Consider the following 17,850-nt stretch of genomic DNA (forward strand, 5'->3'; position numbering starts at 1 on the left):
TTACATGGTTCAAACCCCACATCCCAAGAGGCGGCAGACTTGGCACCTATCTTGGCACCTATCTTCCCTCCCACCGCACTTAGCGCAAGAAGAGGTAGTTCCTGCGCCACCTGAAGAGCACTTCTACGAGAATTTCTTCCAACACCTGCCCCCCGCTCCTCAAGACAATGAGATCGACCAGAGCTGGATAGGCCCATCATCCCCATGCCAGAGGGCTATGTACCCTTCTGTCCACCACCGCTAGCGCCACTCACTTTGGACCCTATGTCTTCCCCCACCGCATTTCTTAATCTGGATTCAAATCTCGAGAGTTTTGACGATGCCCTCAAATCCATGCAGTCCCAGAACACCACCACGGGATTGGTCTGTTCTCCTCCCCGCCTTCGTTACACCACGTCGGTTGGCACACCTCAAACCACATCGGCCACGTCAGTCATCACACCTCGCACCACGTCAGTCGGTACACCTAGTACCACATCAGTCGGTACACCTAGTACCACATCAGTTGGTACCATGCCAGTCATCACACCTCGCACCACGTCAGTTGGTACAACGTCGGTCATCACACCTCACACCATGTTGGTTGTTACACCTCAAACCACGTCGGTTGGTACCACGTCGGTCATCACACCTCGCACCACGGTGGTTGACATGCCTACCATCACCCATTCACCTGTGGTCAGGTCTTCCACCACACCCGCCATCACACCCTCTCCAGCTGCACCCACAACTACCATACCCATCACCACATCCTCAGTAGCTGCACCCACAACTCCTGTGACACTGGGAACAAGGCCTTCGCAGCTTATTTCTGGGGTGGGACTTGATGCTCAAAACCCCAGCAACGTTGTAGATGAACGTCCGGCAAAGCGCCAGAAACGGGCTCAATGCACACGTGCAGGAGAGACAGATCCGCTACAGGCTGTCTCCTCCGGCCGAGGGAAACGACAAAGATTCCAGTCCACTCGAGCTGCTGCCGCCAATGCGATTGGTTGATTATTAGTTGAACACATCTATAAATAATGTACTTGAAATTTAATTGTCTTGAGCTTAACAGTATCATGGTGGCGCGAGCACCAGTCTCTGACTCACATCAAAAGAAATTTTGATAGAACAGCCCTCCGCCGGGCACTTACATAAACAAGGCAAATTCTGATCTGCGCATGAGACAAGTGTCACTGAGTGTAAATGGCGACCGAGGATTGAAAATATGTAAAATAATCATTTAGAGAGGTCTCATACGACATGGCTGGTAGGCTCAGACAGACACTAAAACTAAGAGTACAGAAAGGTCCTCCTCTAAACCGGACTTGATCAGCGTGTTTGGCATAGAGCGGCTTAGGTTTGCAGTCTCAGCTCAGACTGCAAACCTCACCGGTTGGACAAAGTAAAAATGCTGTGTGGGCGTTGAGTTAGTTTGATATATTCACTGAAAATTGAAATGTACGCAATGGTACAGTAGTGAGCCTGCAATTCACTGTGCGACAGAGGTGCAGAGGCATTTGGAAGGTGTGAGAGGGCGGTGGATGGCACAATAGCCTAGGCTGGTGGTGAGTGAGAGAGTGGAGGCCGTGGGTGGCTTGGCGACATTACTGGAGGGTGGCAGTACTAGAAGATGCAAAATGGCAGGGTCCAGGCCGTCAGAGTCCTGCCAGTAAGTAACACTAAAAAGCAAATAATACCTGGTCAGAACACTCGAAAGTCAATATATTTACTCACCGAACAGAAAGAGCCAAGAGTCCGAATGAAGATATTGATCTGAGAGCTGGACGGTTAGAGCAGGTAAAAATTTGGAAGATTCATTGAGTGTCGACTGCACCGTGTTTTGGGTACGATTGTAATGCAAGGGAACTCTCCAAGCCACCCGCAAACTGCCGAAGAACTGTACATTAAGTCAGCTGACACAGAAAGAACAAGGAATAACCAACCGCTGAAAATATCAGTACAGCAGGCACAACATAAAAAATGAGATTTCAATGCGATAAGCATTTTTTTGAAGCAATTTAGTAGGTTGGGCTTTGGCTCGTTTGATCTTGTTTTCAGCTTGGTCCAAATAGCTTTTGATCATGTTTGACAAACTGATTAAAACGTCGGAACGGTACGAAACTTCAACAAGACCAAATACGGGAGAAGCCGTTACACTGCGTTGACAACCGGAGCAAGCTTAAAAGTTGGCAGCGCCGGCCCCTAGTATTTGTAATGCAAGGGAGCTGCCGAAGAACTGTACATACCTCTGCGTGGGTAAATGTGCTAAATAAAACCATGCATAAAAATATATTGGCTAAATAAGGTCGGCTGACACAGAAAGAAGCAAGGAATAACCAACCGCAGAAAATATTGTCAGCTGACAAATATAAAGAATCAAGGAACAACCGAAATAATGGAGGAACAATCAAAAAGAACCCAGAGAACCAGGAACAGGCTGGATGAAAGCATCTTTTTCGGATTCACCAGTGATACAACAGTGATACATCAGCCTGCTACTGCCTGTAAGTACAACAATTAATGTATTACATTTTTGCTACCACTGTAAGCCAGGTAATGTATTAATATCACAGTATAGCCTGTATGGTGCTATTTGGGCTCAAAACCCGAAGGGTTTTATGACCCGAAACACAGTTTCGAATCTGCGTAAGTGTCCAGGGTGAGCCGTGATACCCAAAATTAAGGAGCCCTGTGACACGTCAGGCTTAGGCTGGACTCCCAATGATAAGGAGGAGGGTGACGAGTGCGTACCTTGATTAATGAACTGGCGGCATGGTATAACGAGTGAATGGCTCGAGGATTGGAGATTCTTGAAGGTAGGGGGCCATGATCATCGCGTGTTGCCGCAAATAAAGAGTAAATGCATCACTAGACCAGCGCCCCATCGATTTAACGACATCGAAGGGGATCCCTCGTAGGAGGTACTCCAGTGTACCTCCTATGCGAAGTCCGTGTCCCTTTAGATTTGGCAGATTATTTCTCTTCACTATTTCCCCAATCCTTTTGAGAAAGGCTGTGCGCGTTAGTGGTCTGATGCCCGATGAATGTCTCCACGCAAAGAGATGGTCTGTAGAGGACGGATTATTGATCGTGAAGTGGTTGATGAGCGCCGCTTTAGGGTCAGTGTGGTTCGACTGGTGCGCCCAATAAACATCCTCACCGACGAGTGAGGTTTTTGTCCGGGGTAGATGAATCTTCGTGACGAGTAGGCCGTTGCGGTCTTCAGCATCTATCTGCAAATCTGAGCGTTTAACGTGCAGTGCACCGTCAAAGCTTTTTATGGCTTTTGTGGTGAATTCTCCAAGACGCGCCAGGGAATAAAAGGTGCTCGTGAGACACGCAAAGATGGCAGCGTCGAGCGGTGTGGAGATGTCGAGATGATTGCGAATATCGAGGATGATACTGACGGTAAAAGGTGCACGTTTCTGGCGTTTGGAGGCTTTTGGAGCTAGAGTGATTGCGCCGTCTAATGCTGCCTTTAGTTGGTCGTGGTCTATGCCCCAGATTTGGCCATGTAAAATGTGCCAGGCTCGTATTGCATAAACGTAGTTGGCTAACGTTTTCCCTGCGTACGAGCCTGCGCAACTCGTGACGAAAGCGAGGATGGTTAAAGTATCTGCGGGACAGCGTTGTGCTTCCGGGATGAACCTCACATCGCAAAAAACATGGAACACCAACAACCCTGCGCCATAAACTTCTCTGGTTCCTTGCGCCCATGCTAAATTCATGACGGCCATTACCCTCTCGATATCTTCTTCTGACACGGCTAGAATCTTCCCGGTGTAGGAGACGCCCTGTCTGCAGCCCCGTACGGCACCATTTCCCCTTACTGGACAAAGTCACGCATACCCTCCGCAGGCCGTTGCGGACCATCACACGAGGTTGCGGAATCTGCGCACTCATCGCATCGCAACGCACTATCCGTCCATGTCCTGTCTGCATCCGTCCGTCCTCACTGGTGCGTTCTCATCCTTAGTTAGTCATTCCTAACCGTTCGCAGGGCCAGTTACATATCAGTTCCCATGCACGAGGTCGCATAGTGCTACTTACATATTATCCCCCTCCGACTTCGCGTACATATGCATTCGCTTATACAGTTCCGGTTTCTTACGGACTCTGTTATATACTACGTTGCGGACTGGTATCCATCACTTTCCTACATTCCCTCTCTGGTTGTGTGTTGCGGAGTCACTAGCTTAGTCTTACCTTGTCTTTCCTTGCTTGAGCAATCACTTGTTTGCCTTCTCATCCCGCGCGAACGCTCGCATTGCCATTGACAGTTGACTATTGCTAGTCCTAGTTGAGTTCCTTTGCAAGGCGGTTTCTGCACATCTTCGCATATACCTGGTACCTAGTTCGCTCTACCCGATTACCTGTTCCGATACCTGGTACCCTACCCGTTTCGCATACCTGGTACCCTACCCGTTCGCATACCTGGTACCCTCTAGACATTCACTCGTTTCTCCGCATCCGCATACCTCGCATCTCCGCATCCGCATACCTCGCATCTCCGCATCTGCATACCTCACATCTCCGCGCATTCTCGCATCTCCGCATCTCCTCACATACCTAGCTGTTCTGTCTTCAGCGCATCACTTCCTTCTTCACTGTTCCCCTCGCTCATACTTGAGGAACTGCTCTCAGAGCTATCCCCTTGGGTCGACTACTATTCTCGCACCCAGCAGGATCGGTACGCTATCACTATAGCGGACTTCTACGATTTCTCCCACACCGGTATGGTCGTGTGCTGATCTGCTCTGCAGCGGGAACCATAGTTTGAGTCTGTTGCGTGCGATACAATGGGGACGAAGACCAGATGGAATGGGTTTGAGACCCGACTTGTAGGGTTGGGGTTTAGCTACAAGGTCAGCAGGAAGAGAAGCACCGAAACGCGTGCTAGTTGGCCCATTGTCGCTCGTGGACGTGGTAGCAATGGTCTGCGATGGTGGCGGCGTCATTATCTGCATGATGGAGATCGGAATCGTCGACAGCAGCGCTTGTTGAGACGTTGGGACTTCCGTCGAGTTTGAACGGTTCCCTCGCGCTGGTATCGGGGTCGAAAGGATCGTATATGAATCGATGGAGTGCGTGTGGGATTGGGAAGAATGGGAGTATGAGTTCTTGACTGGGGTAGATACCTCGAGAGGGGCCGTCAGCCGGGTTGTGTTCACTAGGTATGTATGACGGGTAGAAAGAGTATGGATCTGTGAAGCTGTGGATGGACGCGAGGATTCTCCGGAAGACCGTATTGACGGTGGCGTTTCGACTACGCCTGTTACGCCATCCTTCGACGACTCCCTGATTGTCGCCGAAGAGGCGATAATTGCGTTCTGGTCCTCCCAGCTGGACAAGGTATTGAACCAAGAGCTCAAACCCAACCGCTTCTGCCCAGCCGATATCCTTCTCTCCGTCGAGGGTTCTCCATCCATCTCGGAGAATCCACGCTCTCCATCGAGAGCCAATGACGATAGCAATCCCGACGCTTGAGCTCGCGTCGGAATATGCTTGTGGGTCATGTAGGCTGGTAATGGGTCTTGGAATGGGGCAGCCCACGAAGGGCGATTTGAGAAGATCGAGCCACCAATCGAGTTCTGAGTGAAGCGTTTTAGCTGGGCTACGTGGGAGAAAAGGACGGTTGGAGGCCGTGCGGAGCATAGCCTCGAGAGCAGTGAGGTATGCGCGCCCCATTGGTACGACCAATGAGGCGTGGAGGAGTTTGCCGTATAATTTCTGGACGTCTTTAAGTACGTGTTTCTTGCGTGCTCGCCAGTCTTCGATGGCGATAATATACTTCCGTTTCTTGAGTTCCTCCAAAAAGACCACGTTGCGTGCGATATCCCACATGAGGCCAATGTACATATTAAGGTAAGCGAAGTGCGCGTCTTTCGCGTGTTTCCAAGGTATACCGAGTTCGTCAGACGTTTCATCGATATCTGCGAAACAAAATGTGAAGGCTTCGTCTTCACTGGATCTTGGGGATGAGGCCGAAAGATCGCGAACGGGAAAGCGGCAGTCCTCATCGTATTCGTCGAGTGTCCCATCTTCGAAGATATATCCCCCAAACCAAATTCTCCCCCCATCCTGGTGCTGCCCTTGTTTGATAATGTCCTTGTGAGCCTTTTCTCGCTGTAGGTTGTATTCTGTGAGGTGTTTTCGGAGAATGCGAATGAAAAGATGGTCATCGACCCATCTGGATGTAGGGCCGATACCGCGGTGCCTAAATAAATCCAAACCTGCATCGGCCACGACGCCGTACGCACCTGCTGATGGCCAAAGGCCGAAGCAGGTGCAAGTGTCGATGCAGAAATGGGTGTCAGAGATGCGAACAACGGCTCCTGGCCACTGCGAGTGGTGCAGTGGTATGGTGCGGTAAGCCTCGGAAACATCCCTGGTGGCCAACTGAGATCCCGGTGGTAAGCGACTGATAGTGAGCGCAAGGACATGGAACGTGCCCCACGTGCTGGCGAAATTGTCTGGATCAATGAACGAATTAATCGACGGATTAGGAAATTTGGGCGAGGGAGTGTGTGGGAAGGAATAATTCTGTATGACGCGGTAATCTCCTGGCCGACCAGGTTTGGGTATGATAGAGAATGGAGAAGATTGGAAGGGTCCAATGAGCTCATGGACTTCTTCAGCTTTGAGAGGCCCAATGAATCTGCCTTTATTAATTTCGGACTGAATGATAGACAGGAATTCTTGTTGATATGTGACAATAGAATCTTTGTTGGGAGGCGCTTGTGTGGTTCTAATTTTAGGAATATCAAGACGAAAACCATGACGAATACCGTCAGGTACATGCGGATATCTATCAATAAGACCTGCGAGAACGAGTTTCGCTTTCCAGACGTCTGAATTATAAGGAGAGATGGCCTTAAGTTTTCTGAGCTCGAGGACACGCTTGAGCTCCATGAGAGGAGCCGGCGCATCCTGAGCAAAAATGGCGGCGATCGTGGGTGGTGTCGATACACCCACTTGCTCTCTGCCAATCGCTGCAGATGGGACGTCCGTCTCGCATTGTGAGTACTTTGCTGAGACGGGTGGTAAGAGTATCGAAGGCGTTGTCCCACGTTTTGAGGGACTTGCATTCGATAATCTTGTGGGGGTTTCGCCCAAGGCACACAGCACAAGCGGAAAGGGCGCTTCCGGTTGTGCTGGCTCGAAAATCCTGGCGCGCTCTCTTCCTCCCATTGCCATGCTCTGGGGAAGCCGATCGCTTCAGGTTGCGAGAATCGCGTTGTTGCTCGCGTCGATGACCCGACGAAGTGTTGCTAGTTGTGGCGACTCGCTGATCAGCCATGTAGTCCCTCTGGTTGTCTCGTTTCGAACGTTCCTGCCAGTACACCCTCTCTCTAGTCCGCTCGAGAAGCTTGGTGTTGATGCCAGAGAGGTCATAAGGACCTGCGGACGATTTGGCTACGACATGCCAGCGCTTGCGCTGCTCAGCTTGATACGCTAGTAAGGTCTTCTGCGCTATCGGGTCTCGAAGAGAGCGGTATTCATGGACTTGAAGATTTTTCCAGAAAATCGCTAGCATTCTGACTCGATCTACCGGCCAGTCTGCTTCCTCAATGGCTGTGATGAAGCGGGGACAGGCTTGGCAAAAGTCCTCAAAATTGAGATCCTCGTCGTTTACAACGGAGGCAGCGTTGCGAGAGGATGCTGCTGAAACCCAGGCTGTTGAGCCGTCTGGGAGAGTAGACAGAACCATGGCGTCATCTTCGATGACAGTCTTCTTGGTTTGTGCGTCATCTAAACCGTCATTAGTAAAATACCACAGTTCCACGTATTCTCCTTTGTCAAGTTTCCGAGTCGCGTAGGCCGATGGAGTAATTGCGAGTTCGTCCGGTACTCCAGAAGCTTGGATGGGCGCGTACTTGTGTTTAAGCTTCCTTTTCTCTTCTTTGCGCGCTGCTTCCTCTTCTTCGAGATGTTCTTGTTCCTGCCTATCCTCTCTTTCCTCTTGTTGAAGACGAAGGTTATCACGTTGCTCCCTGTCTGCTTCGACTTGCTCTTGCCACTGAGCTTTCTCAATGTCGTTAGCAGCTTCCCAAATGTCTCTGAGAATCTGTATCGCTTGGTGTTCGTCGATGTGCTCCGAAATTATTCGGGCTCGTGCCCCGGCGAAAGGTAAAATCACGTAGTCCGGGCAAATGTTGAGATTGGGATCATTCCGAATCCCAGGCATAACGGTTGTGAAAACAACGAGTGTGTGTAAAAGTTGCGACGAAACGAGAGTGTAGTCGATCTGAAGAGAACTTGCAAGTAGTACGTAGTGGTACGAAGCAAGAAAGGTAAAGTCCCGAAAAGCTGTGCCGCCGCGTAGACACAATTCTATGAAGTTTTCGTGCCTCAAACTTTCGTAGAATATAAATTATGATCAAACAGTCAACATATTATGTAATAAGCAGCATTTTAATGCAGATTTTAATGGTATCACAATCAAGTCACAATGTCATCTCCGCGCCATAACAGTTGTATTTCGACGACATTCTGACCAGTCTCATAAGAAGGATGTGATGAGCATTCCAGATTTTACTGTATCAATTCGACCTTAGGTTCGTCACAGCTTCGCCAACACCTCGAACTGAACCTATATCGTGTGACAGTCACAGGCATCTGGCGAGGACGAACCTAAACGTGTGACATCTGGTTCTCTCGTATTTTTCTGCAAAATAAAACAAATTCTAACTAGTGTGCATCATATTCTCCATATTGCGTGTTTGCAATGCGCTGTCGCTTTCCTCTGCCGGCCTCCTCAATACCCTCCGAGTCACTAGGTGAAATCACGTCACAGTGCTTGTCAGCAGCACCGTCCACTATCAGAGACCCATCCATGCCCATAATGTATCCTTCTGGCATGTAGGTCTTGTCAGACATGATATGTTCGAGCACCACCTCCAATGGGGCCTCGTCATCTGAAAAAACGATGTAAGTCGGCCACCGTGAGGGAGTGATCAAACAGTGGTAAATTGGTGAAGTCGAGAAGAGCCAAGATGGGGAGGTGCGGAGCTGGAATAAATGAATCATAGCATTGAGGAAATACAAGCAGATGTGCGTAATGCTGTTGCGAGTCGAGAGAAAGATCAATAGCGCTATCCTGGATGAAAGAATTCATGGGTGGCTGAGACGGGGACAGTCAGAACAGACAAATAAACTTACTACATTATATCAATGTACCCTTGCGTTCAATATCCCGCCGAGGCACTACAGAAAGCTAGAAAGAAGTCAGATATGGATATGTAGCAATCCCCGTCGTCGACTGAGGATCAACTGAGGATCAATCCGACTCGGAGTCTCCGAGTCCTTCAGCGACGCGGCGCGCACGTTGGCGAACCTATCTTAAGTTCGTCACAGGTCACAGCGATGAATGAACATGCGAACCTACCATTATGTCATGTCACACCCCAACCCCCACAAACCTAAGGTCGAATTGATACAGTATTGTCATTTTAATGGCATCACAACCAAGTTATATTTTCATCTCAATGTTGTGACAATTGTATTCTAACGGCAGAAAGACTGTACATGGCGTAAGAAATACAAGGTAAGGAAAGCGGACATCCCATTCAAGATGGCTCCAGCGTCCGTGGCCTACCCAGCTCCTCCCTCCTCTGTGCACACTCTCGATCCTCCTCGCTCTCATCCTGTTCTTCACTCTCGTCCTCCTCCTCAACGTGTTCCAGCTCATGCAGTGTAATTGTATGAATGCTAGATGTATCATCATCGTCATGTCCACAGTGACCACACTCTAAGTCTATGTGCATGCCATTGTCATGCTGGGAATGTGCGGATGAAGCGTGGATGAGGTCACGGAGAGCTGCGACCTCGGCCTTGATGGCCTCGTGCTCTGCGAGCATGTCCTCGAGGGCGCAGACCTTGTCGACGTGGCTTGCGAGGTTGGCTTGGGTCTCATGTAGCTCTGAGTGCAGCTTGGAAAGGCCAGGGTGCTCTGGGGGAGGTGCAGGGGGTTCTAGATTTGTGGGCGTGGCAGATGTGGGCGTGGGTGCAGAGGTGGTCGAGGCTTGTTGTGAACGCACAGGAGGGAGTAATTGGTGGAAGTGTGGTAGGTTTTGGGGCTGTGGGGAAGGGAGATAGTCAGTATTTAGGAAGAAAGAGAGTGGCGGGACAGACTACCAAGCCACTGAGCATGTCGTGAATGTCATTCATTGAAGAGCTCAGGGAGTGCAGTTCTGCGCCAGTGTCATGGCTCTTCTGGAGTTCACCCTGAAGTCTGCTTAATATGTGGTCAAAGGAAAGGCCATTTTGCCCGGTGGTCGCATACTGCCGCCCATGCCACCGAGCTGGCTCTGGAGGGTAGGGCGGCGCTGTGGATGTGCAAAGCTAAAGTTATTATTACTTCCAGATGATGAACCAGAGGGAGGGAGGACGGAGGGGATGTTGGGAGGAAGAGAGGCGGATGTTGGGATGGCCTTTACGTGGGCAGCAAGATGTGCGTCTTCGTCCATGAACACACACATGACGCGGGCAGCAACTTTGTGGTGGATGGTGGTCTTGTTGTCTTCACCGATAATGTCGATACTGAATTCCTGCAGGTAGGCATTGGCATGGGTGCGGTGTGGGTGAGGAATATAGTGATGCGAACTCCGGGGAGTCACAAGGGTATCTACCTCGAGAGGCGAGCTAGTAGGATCGTCCTTGAGGGGATGCTACTGAGACAATCTCTCTTAAAAATGAGAGGGATCAAAAGAGAGACTGAAGCCGAAGGTATGCAAAGGCGCGCGGAGATGTGTGAAGCCGATGCGACGGGCGCGCACAATGCGCGAGGGACGTGGAAGAGTCGGAAAGCGCGTGATATGCGCGAAGTAGAGAATCGGCGATGTAGGACAATAGAAATCCTATGAGAACTGATAGACGAGCCTTGATAGACTGAGGAGATGATAGACAATTGCAGTGATGGTATTAGCGCTCTATGCACGACTAGGCAGAAATACAGATACTGAGTCCAAGTAGCAGAAAGTAAGTAAGTCCCAAATTCTCTAAGTCCTCTAGATATGTGAGTCGCTACACGCGCTCTCAGGGTAATGAAACATAAGGGAAGCGGAAGCGCGCAAGGAAGCGGATAGGCGATAAGTCAATATGTAAAGGACCCTGGATGTGGTCAGTGACAGATATAACAGTGAGAACACGCACCAACGGAGCCGGACAGACAGGACATGACATGAGGGGGTAATCCAAGTAGGGCGCTAATGAGTAGGTATGCGCGCAAGACGCGCAAGTCTTGCGTGTGAGCACGGGTGATCGCGTACGTCGCGCGCGTGTCTATAGGACTGCGCCTACCTATGGATAGTGATGAGGTCGATGTGAAAATAGGGTGATATGAGCCTGTAGAGATACCGCTCTCTACAGCGGGTAACCCGCCCGGGTAATTGGCAGGGGTATGGGTATGCTCGCTGGGTACCCACCACCCATCCGGACAGACATGATACCCGTCATCCCAAAAATGGTATTTTGGCACATGGCACATATATTAAAACTATATAGCATCAGAATAACCTTATTACAATCACTACACAGATTTTGTACCAACCAAACTCCCACAGACTTCGAGAAGCCCACCATATCCCCACCATAACCCCATCCACCACAATGTTCAGCAAGCATGTTACTAAATTTACCAAAAAGGCAGCGCAGGCCGTCGCAGAGGGTGGCCTCAAGCTAAAACGTAAGATTAGCACAAGTAGTCAAGAACCTTCGTGGGGCAAAAAATTGAAGAACAAACCTTCAACACCAGAGGATGTTCCTTCAATATCTGAAGAATCGATTCGTTGTGGGTAAGGAAAATAGAAATGCTAACTCTGGGGAGTTGCAAATATATCTACCTCGAGAGGCGAGCTAGTAGTTTCATCCCTTAAGGGATGCTACCGAGGCGAATCTCTCTAAAATGATGAGAGGAATCAAGAGATGACTGAGGCCTGAGGAAGTGCGAAAGTGCGCGGAGATGCGCAGCAAGAGTGCGAGAAGTGCAAGTAGTGCTGGGTATGTGGAAGGACGTGACCGAAGTGCGAAGCGCGCGAGATATAGAGAATGGGCGGCGCCTGACGAATGGGAATTCTTGAGGGGAACTAATGAACTAATCTTCACAAGAGTATGGAGAGGATAGACAAAACAGTGATGGTATTAGCACTCTTCTCACAACTAGACAGGAGAATTGATAGTGAGTCCAAGTAAGGGAAAAGTAAGTAAGTTCCGACAACATCTGAGTCCTCTAGATATGTAAGTCACTATGCGCGCTCTCAGGGTATTGAGACGTAAGGGAAGCGGATAGGTAGCGCGGAAGCGTAAGCGAAGCAGATGTATGTAATGTGGTGTGTAACAGACCCTGGATGTGGTCAGCGATGGTAATAAGAGTGTGAATACGCACCAACGGAGCCGGATAGACAAGACAGGACATGGGAAGACATGGGAGGATGTGCCGAGTATAGCGCCTATATGCAAACGGGGTGCGCATGTAGCGCGCTGTCTTCTTACTTGAGGGTCTTATATAAAATCAGTGTAAAATGCAGTGACAATCACAACTACACTTTGATAAGACTTGAAGTTGCCAGCTCCTCAAGTTCACAGTCAACGGATTTTCTACTTCTCGGTTGATAATGTGTTGTTCGTGGGTGGTCAAAGAGTAAACAAGTTACCTCTATTTGTTTGAAGAAACTATATAGAAATGCAACTGTGGATTTGTCGTGAATAGAAATATGATAGGTATGTTTCACCCTAGTAGGTCGTGTTTCAACCTATGAAAGTCTGTTTCAACTTTGTCGTGTTCTCCTGTTTCGTGTCTCTCTAGCCGTAAAAGAGAGAGGTGTTCGTTACGTATACGTGGAGCTTAGCTCAAAAAATAGTAATTGTGAGCAACCTAGTTAATTGTATAACTAGAAGTTACTTTGTTGAAATGATACTTGCACTCTCACTATGTCTTGCCTTAATCTCACTCTCGAATAGTGGGATAGGTTTAGAGTGGAAGTTTAACTTAAATCTTACTTCACCTGCACTTTGACTATGTCTTGCCTTGATCTCACTCTCAAATAGTGGGATAGGTTTAAAGTGGGAAGTTTCAATGTCTTCTAGGCACCAATAGCCTGCACTTATGTGTAAAGTGGGAAGCTATATTCACAGGTGTAAAATGGGCTCCTTTTATACCTTTTGGGAGGCCAGATTACTAAGCATGATTCATCACATGGATTGGTAAGAATGTGCTTACAAACCATACCATTTGGTGTGCTGAGTCAGCTTGTTTACTAAGTACATTATAAATACAGTGTTATCTTACAAAGCATGATAAATCAAAGGCATGAGTCATGGAGGTGCAAACTGAAGGCAAACGGCCAAATAAGAAACGACATCGCTCGGGTATAGAGTTTAAAAGTCCGGTTAAGTCCGGTCTTTTGCCTTATTTGGAGGCAACCGGACCAGGAATAGTTGCCTTATTTGGCCAATATCAAAAGACCTGGACTGAAACCTGTAAAGACCTTGTTTTGGTCTTTTGCAGTCCTACAACCGGTTTTAGACCGGTTCCAGTCGCAACCGGTCTAAAACCGGTCTATGACTGGTTGTACTCCTTCCCACGATTCCAACGGTCTAATTTTTGTAGTAAACGGTTAAGATCTGAGCAAGATATGAGCATTATAAAAAAGGGTTCCCAAACTCCGCCCTGCATGTGAGTCAAATATGAAATGTCATTACTATGCTTAAGTTTCTTGACGAAATATGTGCTGCTAGTCAAGGCGACACTATAGCTAGTCTTATCTTGTCAATAGGGTAAGATATAAGCAAGATATAAGCAAGGCAAAAAATCGTTATCAGGCTTGTCTTTGAAAACTAAAAGTTGTTATAAGGCTTAGCTGTCTCAATGCTAATTGTAGTCCTAGGATATGCGAGTCTATAGCTAGTCATAACTTGTCAAACACTCAAGGTTTGGGTGAGTTATAAGCCAATCTTTGATTTTCATGCTCTTATCCTCTGATTTTTGCATCCCTTGTTTGAAATGCTTATATCTTTCTCAGATCTCAACCATTTACTACAAAAATTAGACCATTGGAATCGTGGGATGAAGTACTACAACCCTACAACCCTAACCCTAACCCTAATACCGGTCGCAACCGGTGTTTATCGGTTTTCAAATTTTCATAAAGGCAGGCAACCTGCAACTGGACTTTTTCTGAAACCAGGCAACCGCAACTGAAGTCCAGTCTTTTAAAGTCCAGTTTCAGTCCAGTTGCCAGTCTTTTTTCAGTCCGGCAACTGGACTTTAAAACACTACTTGGGTAACATGTTCTTTTGTGTTAATCACTGAACGGTGCTGACTCTGGTTATTTGCCAGTGTTGTATATCGCAAATGATTGTAATTGAACCAAAGCTCACAGTGAACGAGCAAGTAGACTTGTTCATGTGGTATGTTTGGAAGGCTATGTCTTTCATTTGATATTGGTAATCATTCCTACCAGGTCGAGGATCTGGACAAAGCATCAAGACCATTTATTTTCCTATACATTGCAAGGTACGAGCTGTTTAGTCTTCCTTTATGTTTACTTAGTATCACCATTCTATAGACCAGAATCCATCTTATCAAAGAATGGAAAGTCCGTGATACATACATCTCCTGCCTTACAAGCAGCTTTCGATGTGAAGGGAGATCACCGTCCCATCATGGACATTCATGAGACAGCAGTGGCATATGTTCGTAAACAAATACTGAGCAACAAGGACATCATTGCTATCAACGCAGAGGTTCATCAGGCAGAGGCTGAGAAGCACCGGGTCATGAATGAGCTCCAAAATCTTCAGGAGACTCATAGTCACGAGCTTTTGGCTGAGCAACAACATCATCAGGCAGTCAAAGCTCAGCTTGCATCACTTACACAGCAACTGGAACTTAGTGCATATAATTTTTAATGTTTTAACGAGACGACAATGATGGACATCTACATATACATTACTTACATCTGTTCACAACTTCTACGATCACTTAATTGGCTACTAATGTACATACATTTACAACTGGCTAATCACAACAGATAAATCTACTTGGCATGCATGATATGTATCCTATTGATGGTGTTCCGATTCCAGATATTGAGAAAAACTTTGGTGTACTGTACCGCATGATCGTGAATCATGAAACTGACACTTTGCGTATTCTCTTGATACCTTTGTTCCCGCATTCAGCTGCACTGGCGTTTACAGCACGAACACAATCATCAAATCGCATAGCATTGCTTGCAAAGCAAGCTTTGCCACAGCGAGTGTGATCATGAGCATGCATTTCATCAACAAGGAACCATGTGTGCTGGAAATAGCGGGCTTCACGGACGAAGCTGTACGGTGCGAGTTGACAAGCAAAGTCATAAATAATGACTTTTGGTGCAACTGGAAATTGGGTATAGATTGCAGAAAAGACATCATTTCGGCCTTCTGCAACTGGGATAGAGTGAAAGCCGAGACAGACAGAATGTGTGCACCAAAGTACGAGGATGCCACCAGTGAGATTGTTTTTGGAGTAGGTTTTGTAAAACTTATTGCAGTCACCCATTTCTTCTGTGTCCCGATCAAGTCCTTGGTTGTCATACCGAAGTTTTGAGTATATCCATTGTTTCCAAATCTCTGGTAAGCCATAACATGTCCCGGTTTTCTCCCAAGGCTCAGATGTGAGCTGAAGCATAGGACCAGGTTTGTGTTGTGCTAAACGAGTGTAAACATCATCCACACGTATTGCAAGCCAACCTGCAACATTTCGGATGTCATTTGGGATGGGACATTGTCCATTCACGTGTGCATTGATGATGGCTCCAAACACTGGACATATACTCTGTAGCCAGTTTGGTGTGTTCCATTGTTCTCTCAGTTTTCGTAATGGTTCAATTGCTGCCACTGGTATTAGCTGCAATATAATATCGGGTGCGGCAATTTGTTGAATGAGATCTCGATAAGTCCAATAATATGGGCTGTTCATGCCATTTGAACAATAGAGGTGGATGAAAGATGACAATTCTGGGTATTGCATGTCAATCTTTGACATGTCCGGCAGGATATCGGGGATATGTGTGACTGTAGCATCTAAAATTTTGTTCACTGTGGTACAAATGTCCTTCTGAGGGATAGCTGGAAGGCATTGAGCACAATATGATGATATGGAGTCCACCCGCTCACTCCTCTCATCAACAGAGGTCGGTGGTGAGATGAACTTCGTCAATTTGGATATGTGAGTTCCCAAACTGACTCCATCTGTGATTACAATGTTGGGAGATGAACCACATGTAGGGCATTGCATACCACTATCGAGACACTATTGTCGGGTGAAGGCAAACCAGACTTGAACAAAGGTGTCATACGAGCAAAAGTTATTTTCATCTCCAGCGTCTTGATAGGAATGTCGTACAGTCAGACAAAATGCAGAGAACGGCGTCTCCGATGCGGTGTATGCATTCAACAGCTCATGCAAAAATAACATTCTGTTGTTCCAGTTGAATATACCATGGTCTCTGAGATCAGGGCCAATGTGACAATGAGAATGGCAACAGACTGGACAAGGGAGTAACTCAATTGTCACTGTACGTTGAACAGTAAGTCCATATAACACAGCTGTCTTTAATACTTGAAGACCAGAATGGCCTTGGAGGACTGTTTGCATCATCGATAAACCACAGACACACTGCAACAAATCTTCAACGGCGAAGTAAGATATAGTCGACACTTGTCGGAGAGGAAGGGTAGCTTGTTCGGCAGGTAGAGCACACCATCACAGAGGAGGAATAGGGAGATACGAGATAGCCCGATGGTTTGCCATGTTAACTCCGTATTGTGCCGCATGAACAAGGATGGCACTCTCCTCATCACCAACTACATAATCCACCGCACCCATTTGGTGACCATCCTGCGTGTTTGTCATAAGTCCAGCCGCCAATGCAAAAGCTTTTGCATGTGGCTTGTGTTTGCAAGCATCTGAGTAGCAGCACAAATGGCAATGCCAACGGCCATCCTGCTGCAATGTAATGACAACATGTTTCCCAGACTCGTAGCGACCCACAGCCGATGCACACGAGAAAATGTACTTGTTGTTGAAGGGCGTCGACTGTAGTAAAACTGCAGGAGGGGCAGGGAACGGAGCAATGAGTGGGAGGCAGCGCAAGGTGTCGATGAAGGAACACAGGGTGTCCTGATGGATACAGGCATGAGCAGCCTTCCAGAGTGGACACATACACGCAACCCCATACTCGTCATCACTCCGAGGTAGGTAGACCACATGAAAGTAAGATCCCAGCTGAGATGGTCTGGTCAGTACAAAAATTCTGCTATGCATTTGTTATCCTACCTGCAGAACTTCCTCATCACCATCCCAATCCTGCAATACCCACAAATCTGTGCTAATCATAAAAACAGCATCTGCTGCTACTAAAGCATCCAAGTACAAGGTGCGGGTGTACAGATCACTGACATGTAGCATCGAGGAACTCCAAATGAGGTCATTGTCCAGTACATCAGACAGCATTGTGTCCGGTAGCAGGCATGGCTGTTCAAACACATTCGGCTGGATATCACCTTCATTCAAAGGGGGAAGTATCGGTGACTCTAGTATGGGCTGACGGTCTGCTATACCTGCAGATTGAGTCGGTGAGATGAGAGTTTGCGCGTGTTTGCGCTTCTGACCAGCGCTCGTAAGATTATTGATAAGTACACGACAGAAGGTTTCGAAACGGATACTCCCGTGGTTTCCCGATTCGGCGATCCTGGTAAAACACGGACATGTCAGTTCTTGTCAGACACAGTATTCTCAGTCTTGGTATTTCCATCAGCAGTTATCCCCGGTGGCTTGTCACATTTGTTTGTGCATGTTGTGGTAAATGAAACAAA

The 17,850-nt window shown here is 47.7% G+C and overlaps 6 protein-coding genes across 6 annotated transcripts; 1 reads left to right on the forward strand and 5 right to left on the reverse strand.

Moving 5' to 3' along the window:
- Positions 1-204: 204 nt before the first annotated feature.
- DEU56DRAFT_918745 (uncharacterized protein) lies at positions 205-996 on the forward strand (the record flags this gene model as incomplete). The annotated part of the gene is made up of 1 exon (XM_041358161.1): positions 205-996. One exon carries the CDS (start codon positions 205-207, stop codon positions 994-996), a length of 792 nt encoding a protein of 263 aa, XP_041202262.1.
- A 5,869-nt stretch (positions 997-6,865) lies between these two features.
- On the reverse strand, positions 6,866-7,144 carry DEU56DRAFT_690105 (uncharacterized protein; the record flags this gene model as incomplete). Its single annotated transcript, XM_041347111.1, has 1 exon — positions 6,866-7,144. A coding segment is annotated over one exon (279 nt), but the record flags the coding sequence as incomplete, so codon positions are not given.
- A 411-nt stretch (positions 7,145-7,555) lies between these two features.
- On the reverse strand, positions 7,556-8,173 carry DEU56DRAFT_708097 (uncharacterized protein; the record flags this gene model as incomplete). The annotated part of the gene is made up of 1 exon (XM_041347455.1): positions 7,556-8,173. A coding segment is annotated over one exon (618 nt), but the record flags the coding sequence as incomplete, so codon positions are not given.
- Positions 8,174-9,548: 1,375 nt separating this feature from the next.
- Positions 9,549-11,169, reverse strand: DEU56DRAFT_929839 (uncharacterized protein; the record flags this gene model as incomplete). Its single annotated transcript, XM_041358679.1, has 5 exons — positions 9,549-10,064; positions 10,120-10,219; positions 10,271-10,313; positions 10,361-10,655; positions 11,140-11,169. The coding sequence occupies 5 exons, from the start codon at positions 11,167-11,169 to the stop codon at positions 9,555-9,557; spliced, it is 978 nt and encodes a 325-aa protein (XP_041202265.1). The 3' UTR covers positions 9,549-9,554.
- A 3,854-nt stretch (positions 11,170-15,023) lies between these two features.
- On the reverse strand, positions 15,024-15,532 carry DEU56DRAFT_873986 (uncharacterized protein; the record flags this gene model as incomplete). Its single annotated transcript, XM_041355907.1, has 2 exons — positions 15,024-15,095; positions 15,131-15,532. The coding sequence occupies 2 exons, from the start codon at positions 15,530-15,532 to the stop codon at positions 15,024-15,026; spliced, it is 474 nt and encodes a 157-aa protein (XP_041202266.1).
- Positions 15,533-16,738: 1,206 nt separating this feature from the next.
- DEU56DRAFT_918751 (uncharacterized protein) lies at positions 16,739-17,488 on the reverse strand (the record flags this gene model as incomplete). The annotated part of the gene is made up of 2 exons (XM_041358162.1): positions 16,739-17,260; positions 17,312-17,488. The coding sequence occupies 2 exons, from the start codon at positions 17,486-17,488 to the stop codon at positions 16,739-16,741; spliced, it is 699 nt and encodes a 232-aa protein (XP_041202267.1).
- Positions 17,489-17,850: the final 362 nt, after the last annotated feature.

This window comes from Suillus clintonianus, assembly GCF_016758775.1.
Source record: "Suillus clintonianus strain FC179 chromosome Unknown DEU56scaffold_143, whole genome shotgun sequence".
NCBI classification, from domain to species: domain Eukaryota; kingdom Fungi; phylum Basidiomycota; class Agaricomycetes; order Boletales; family Suillaceae; genus Suillus; species Suillus clintonianus.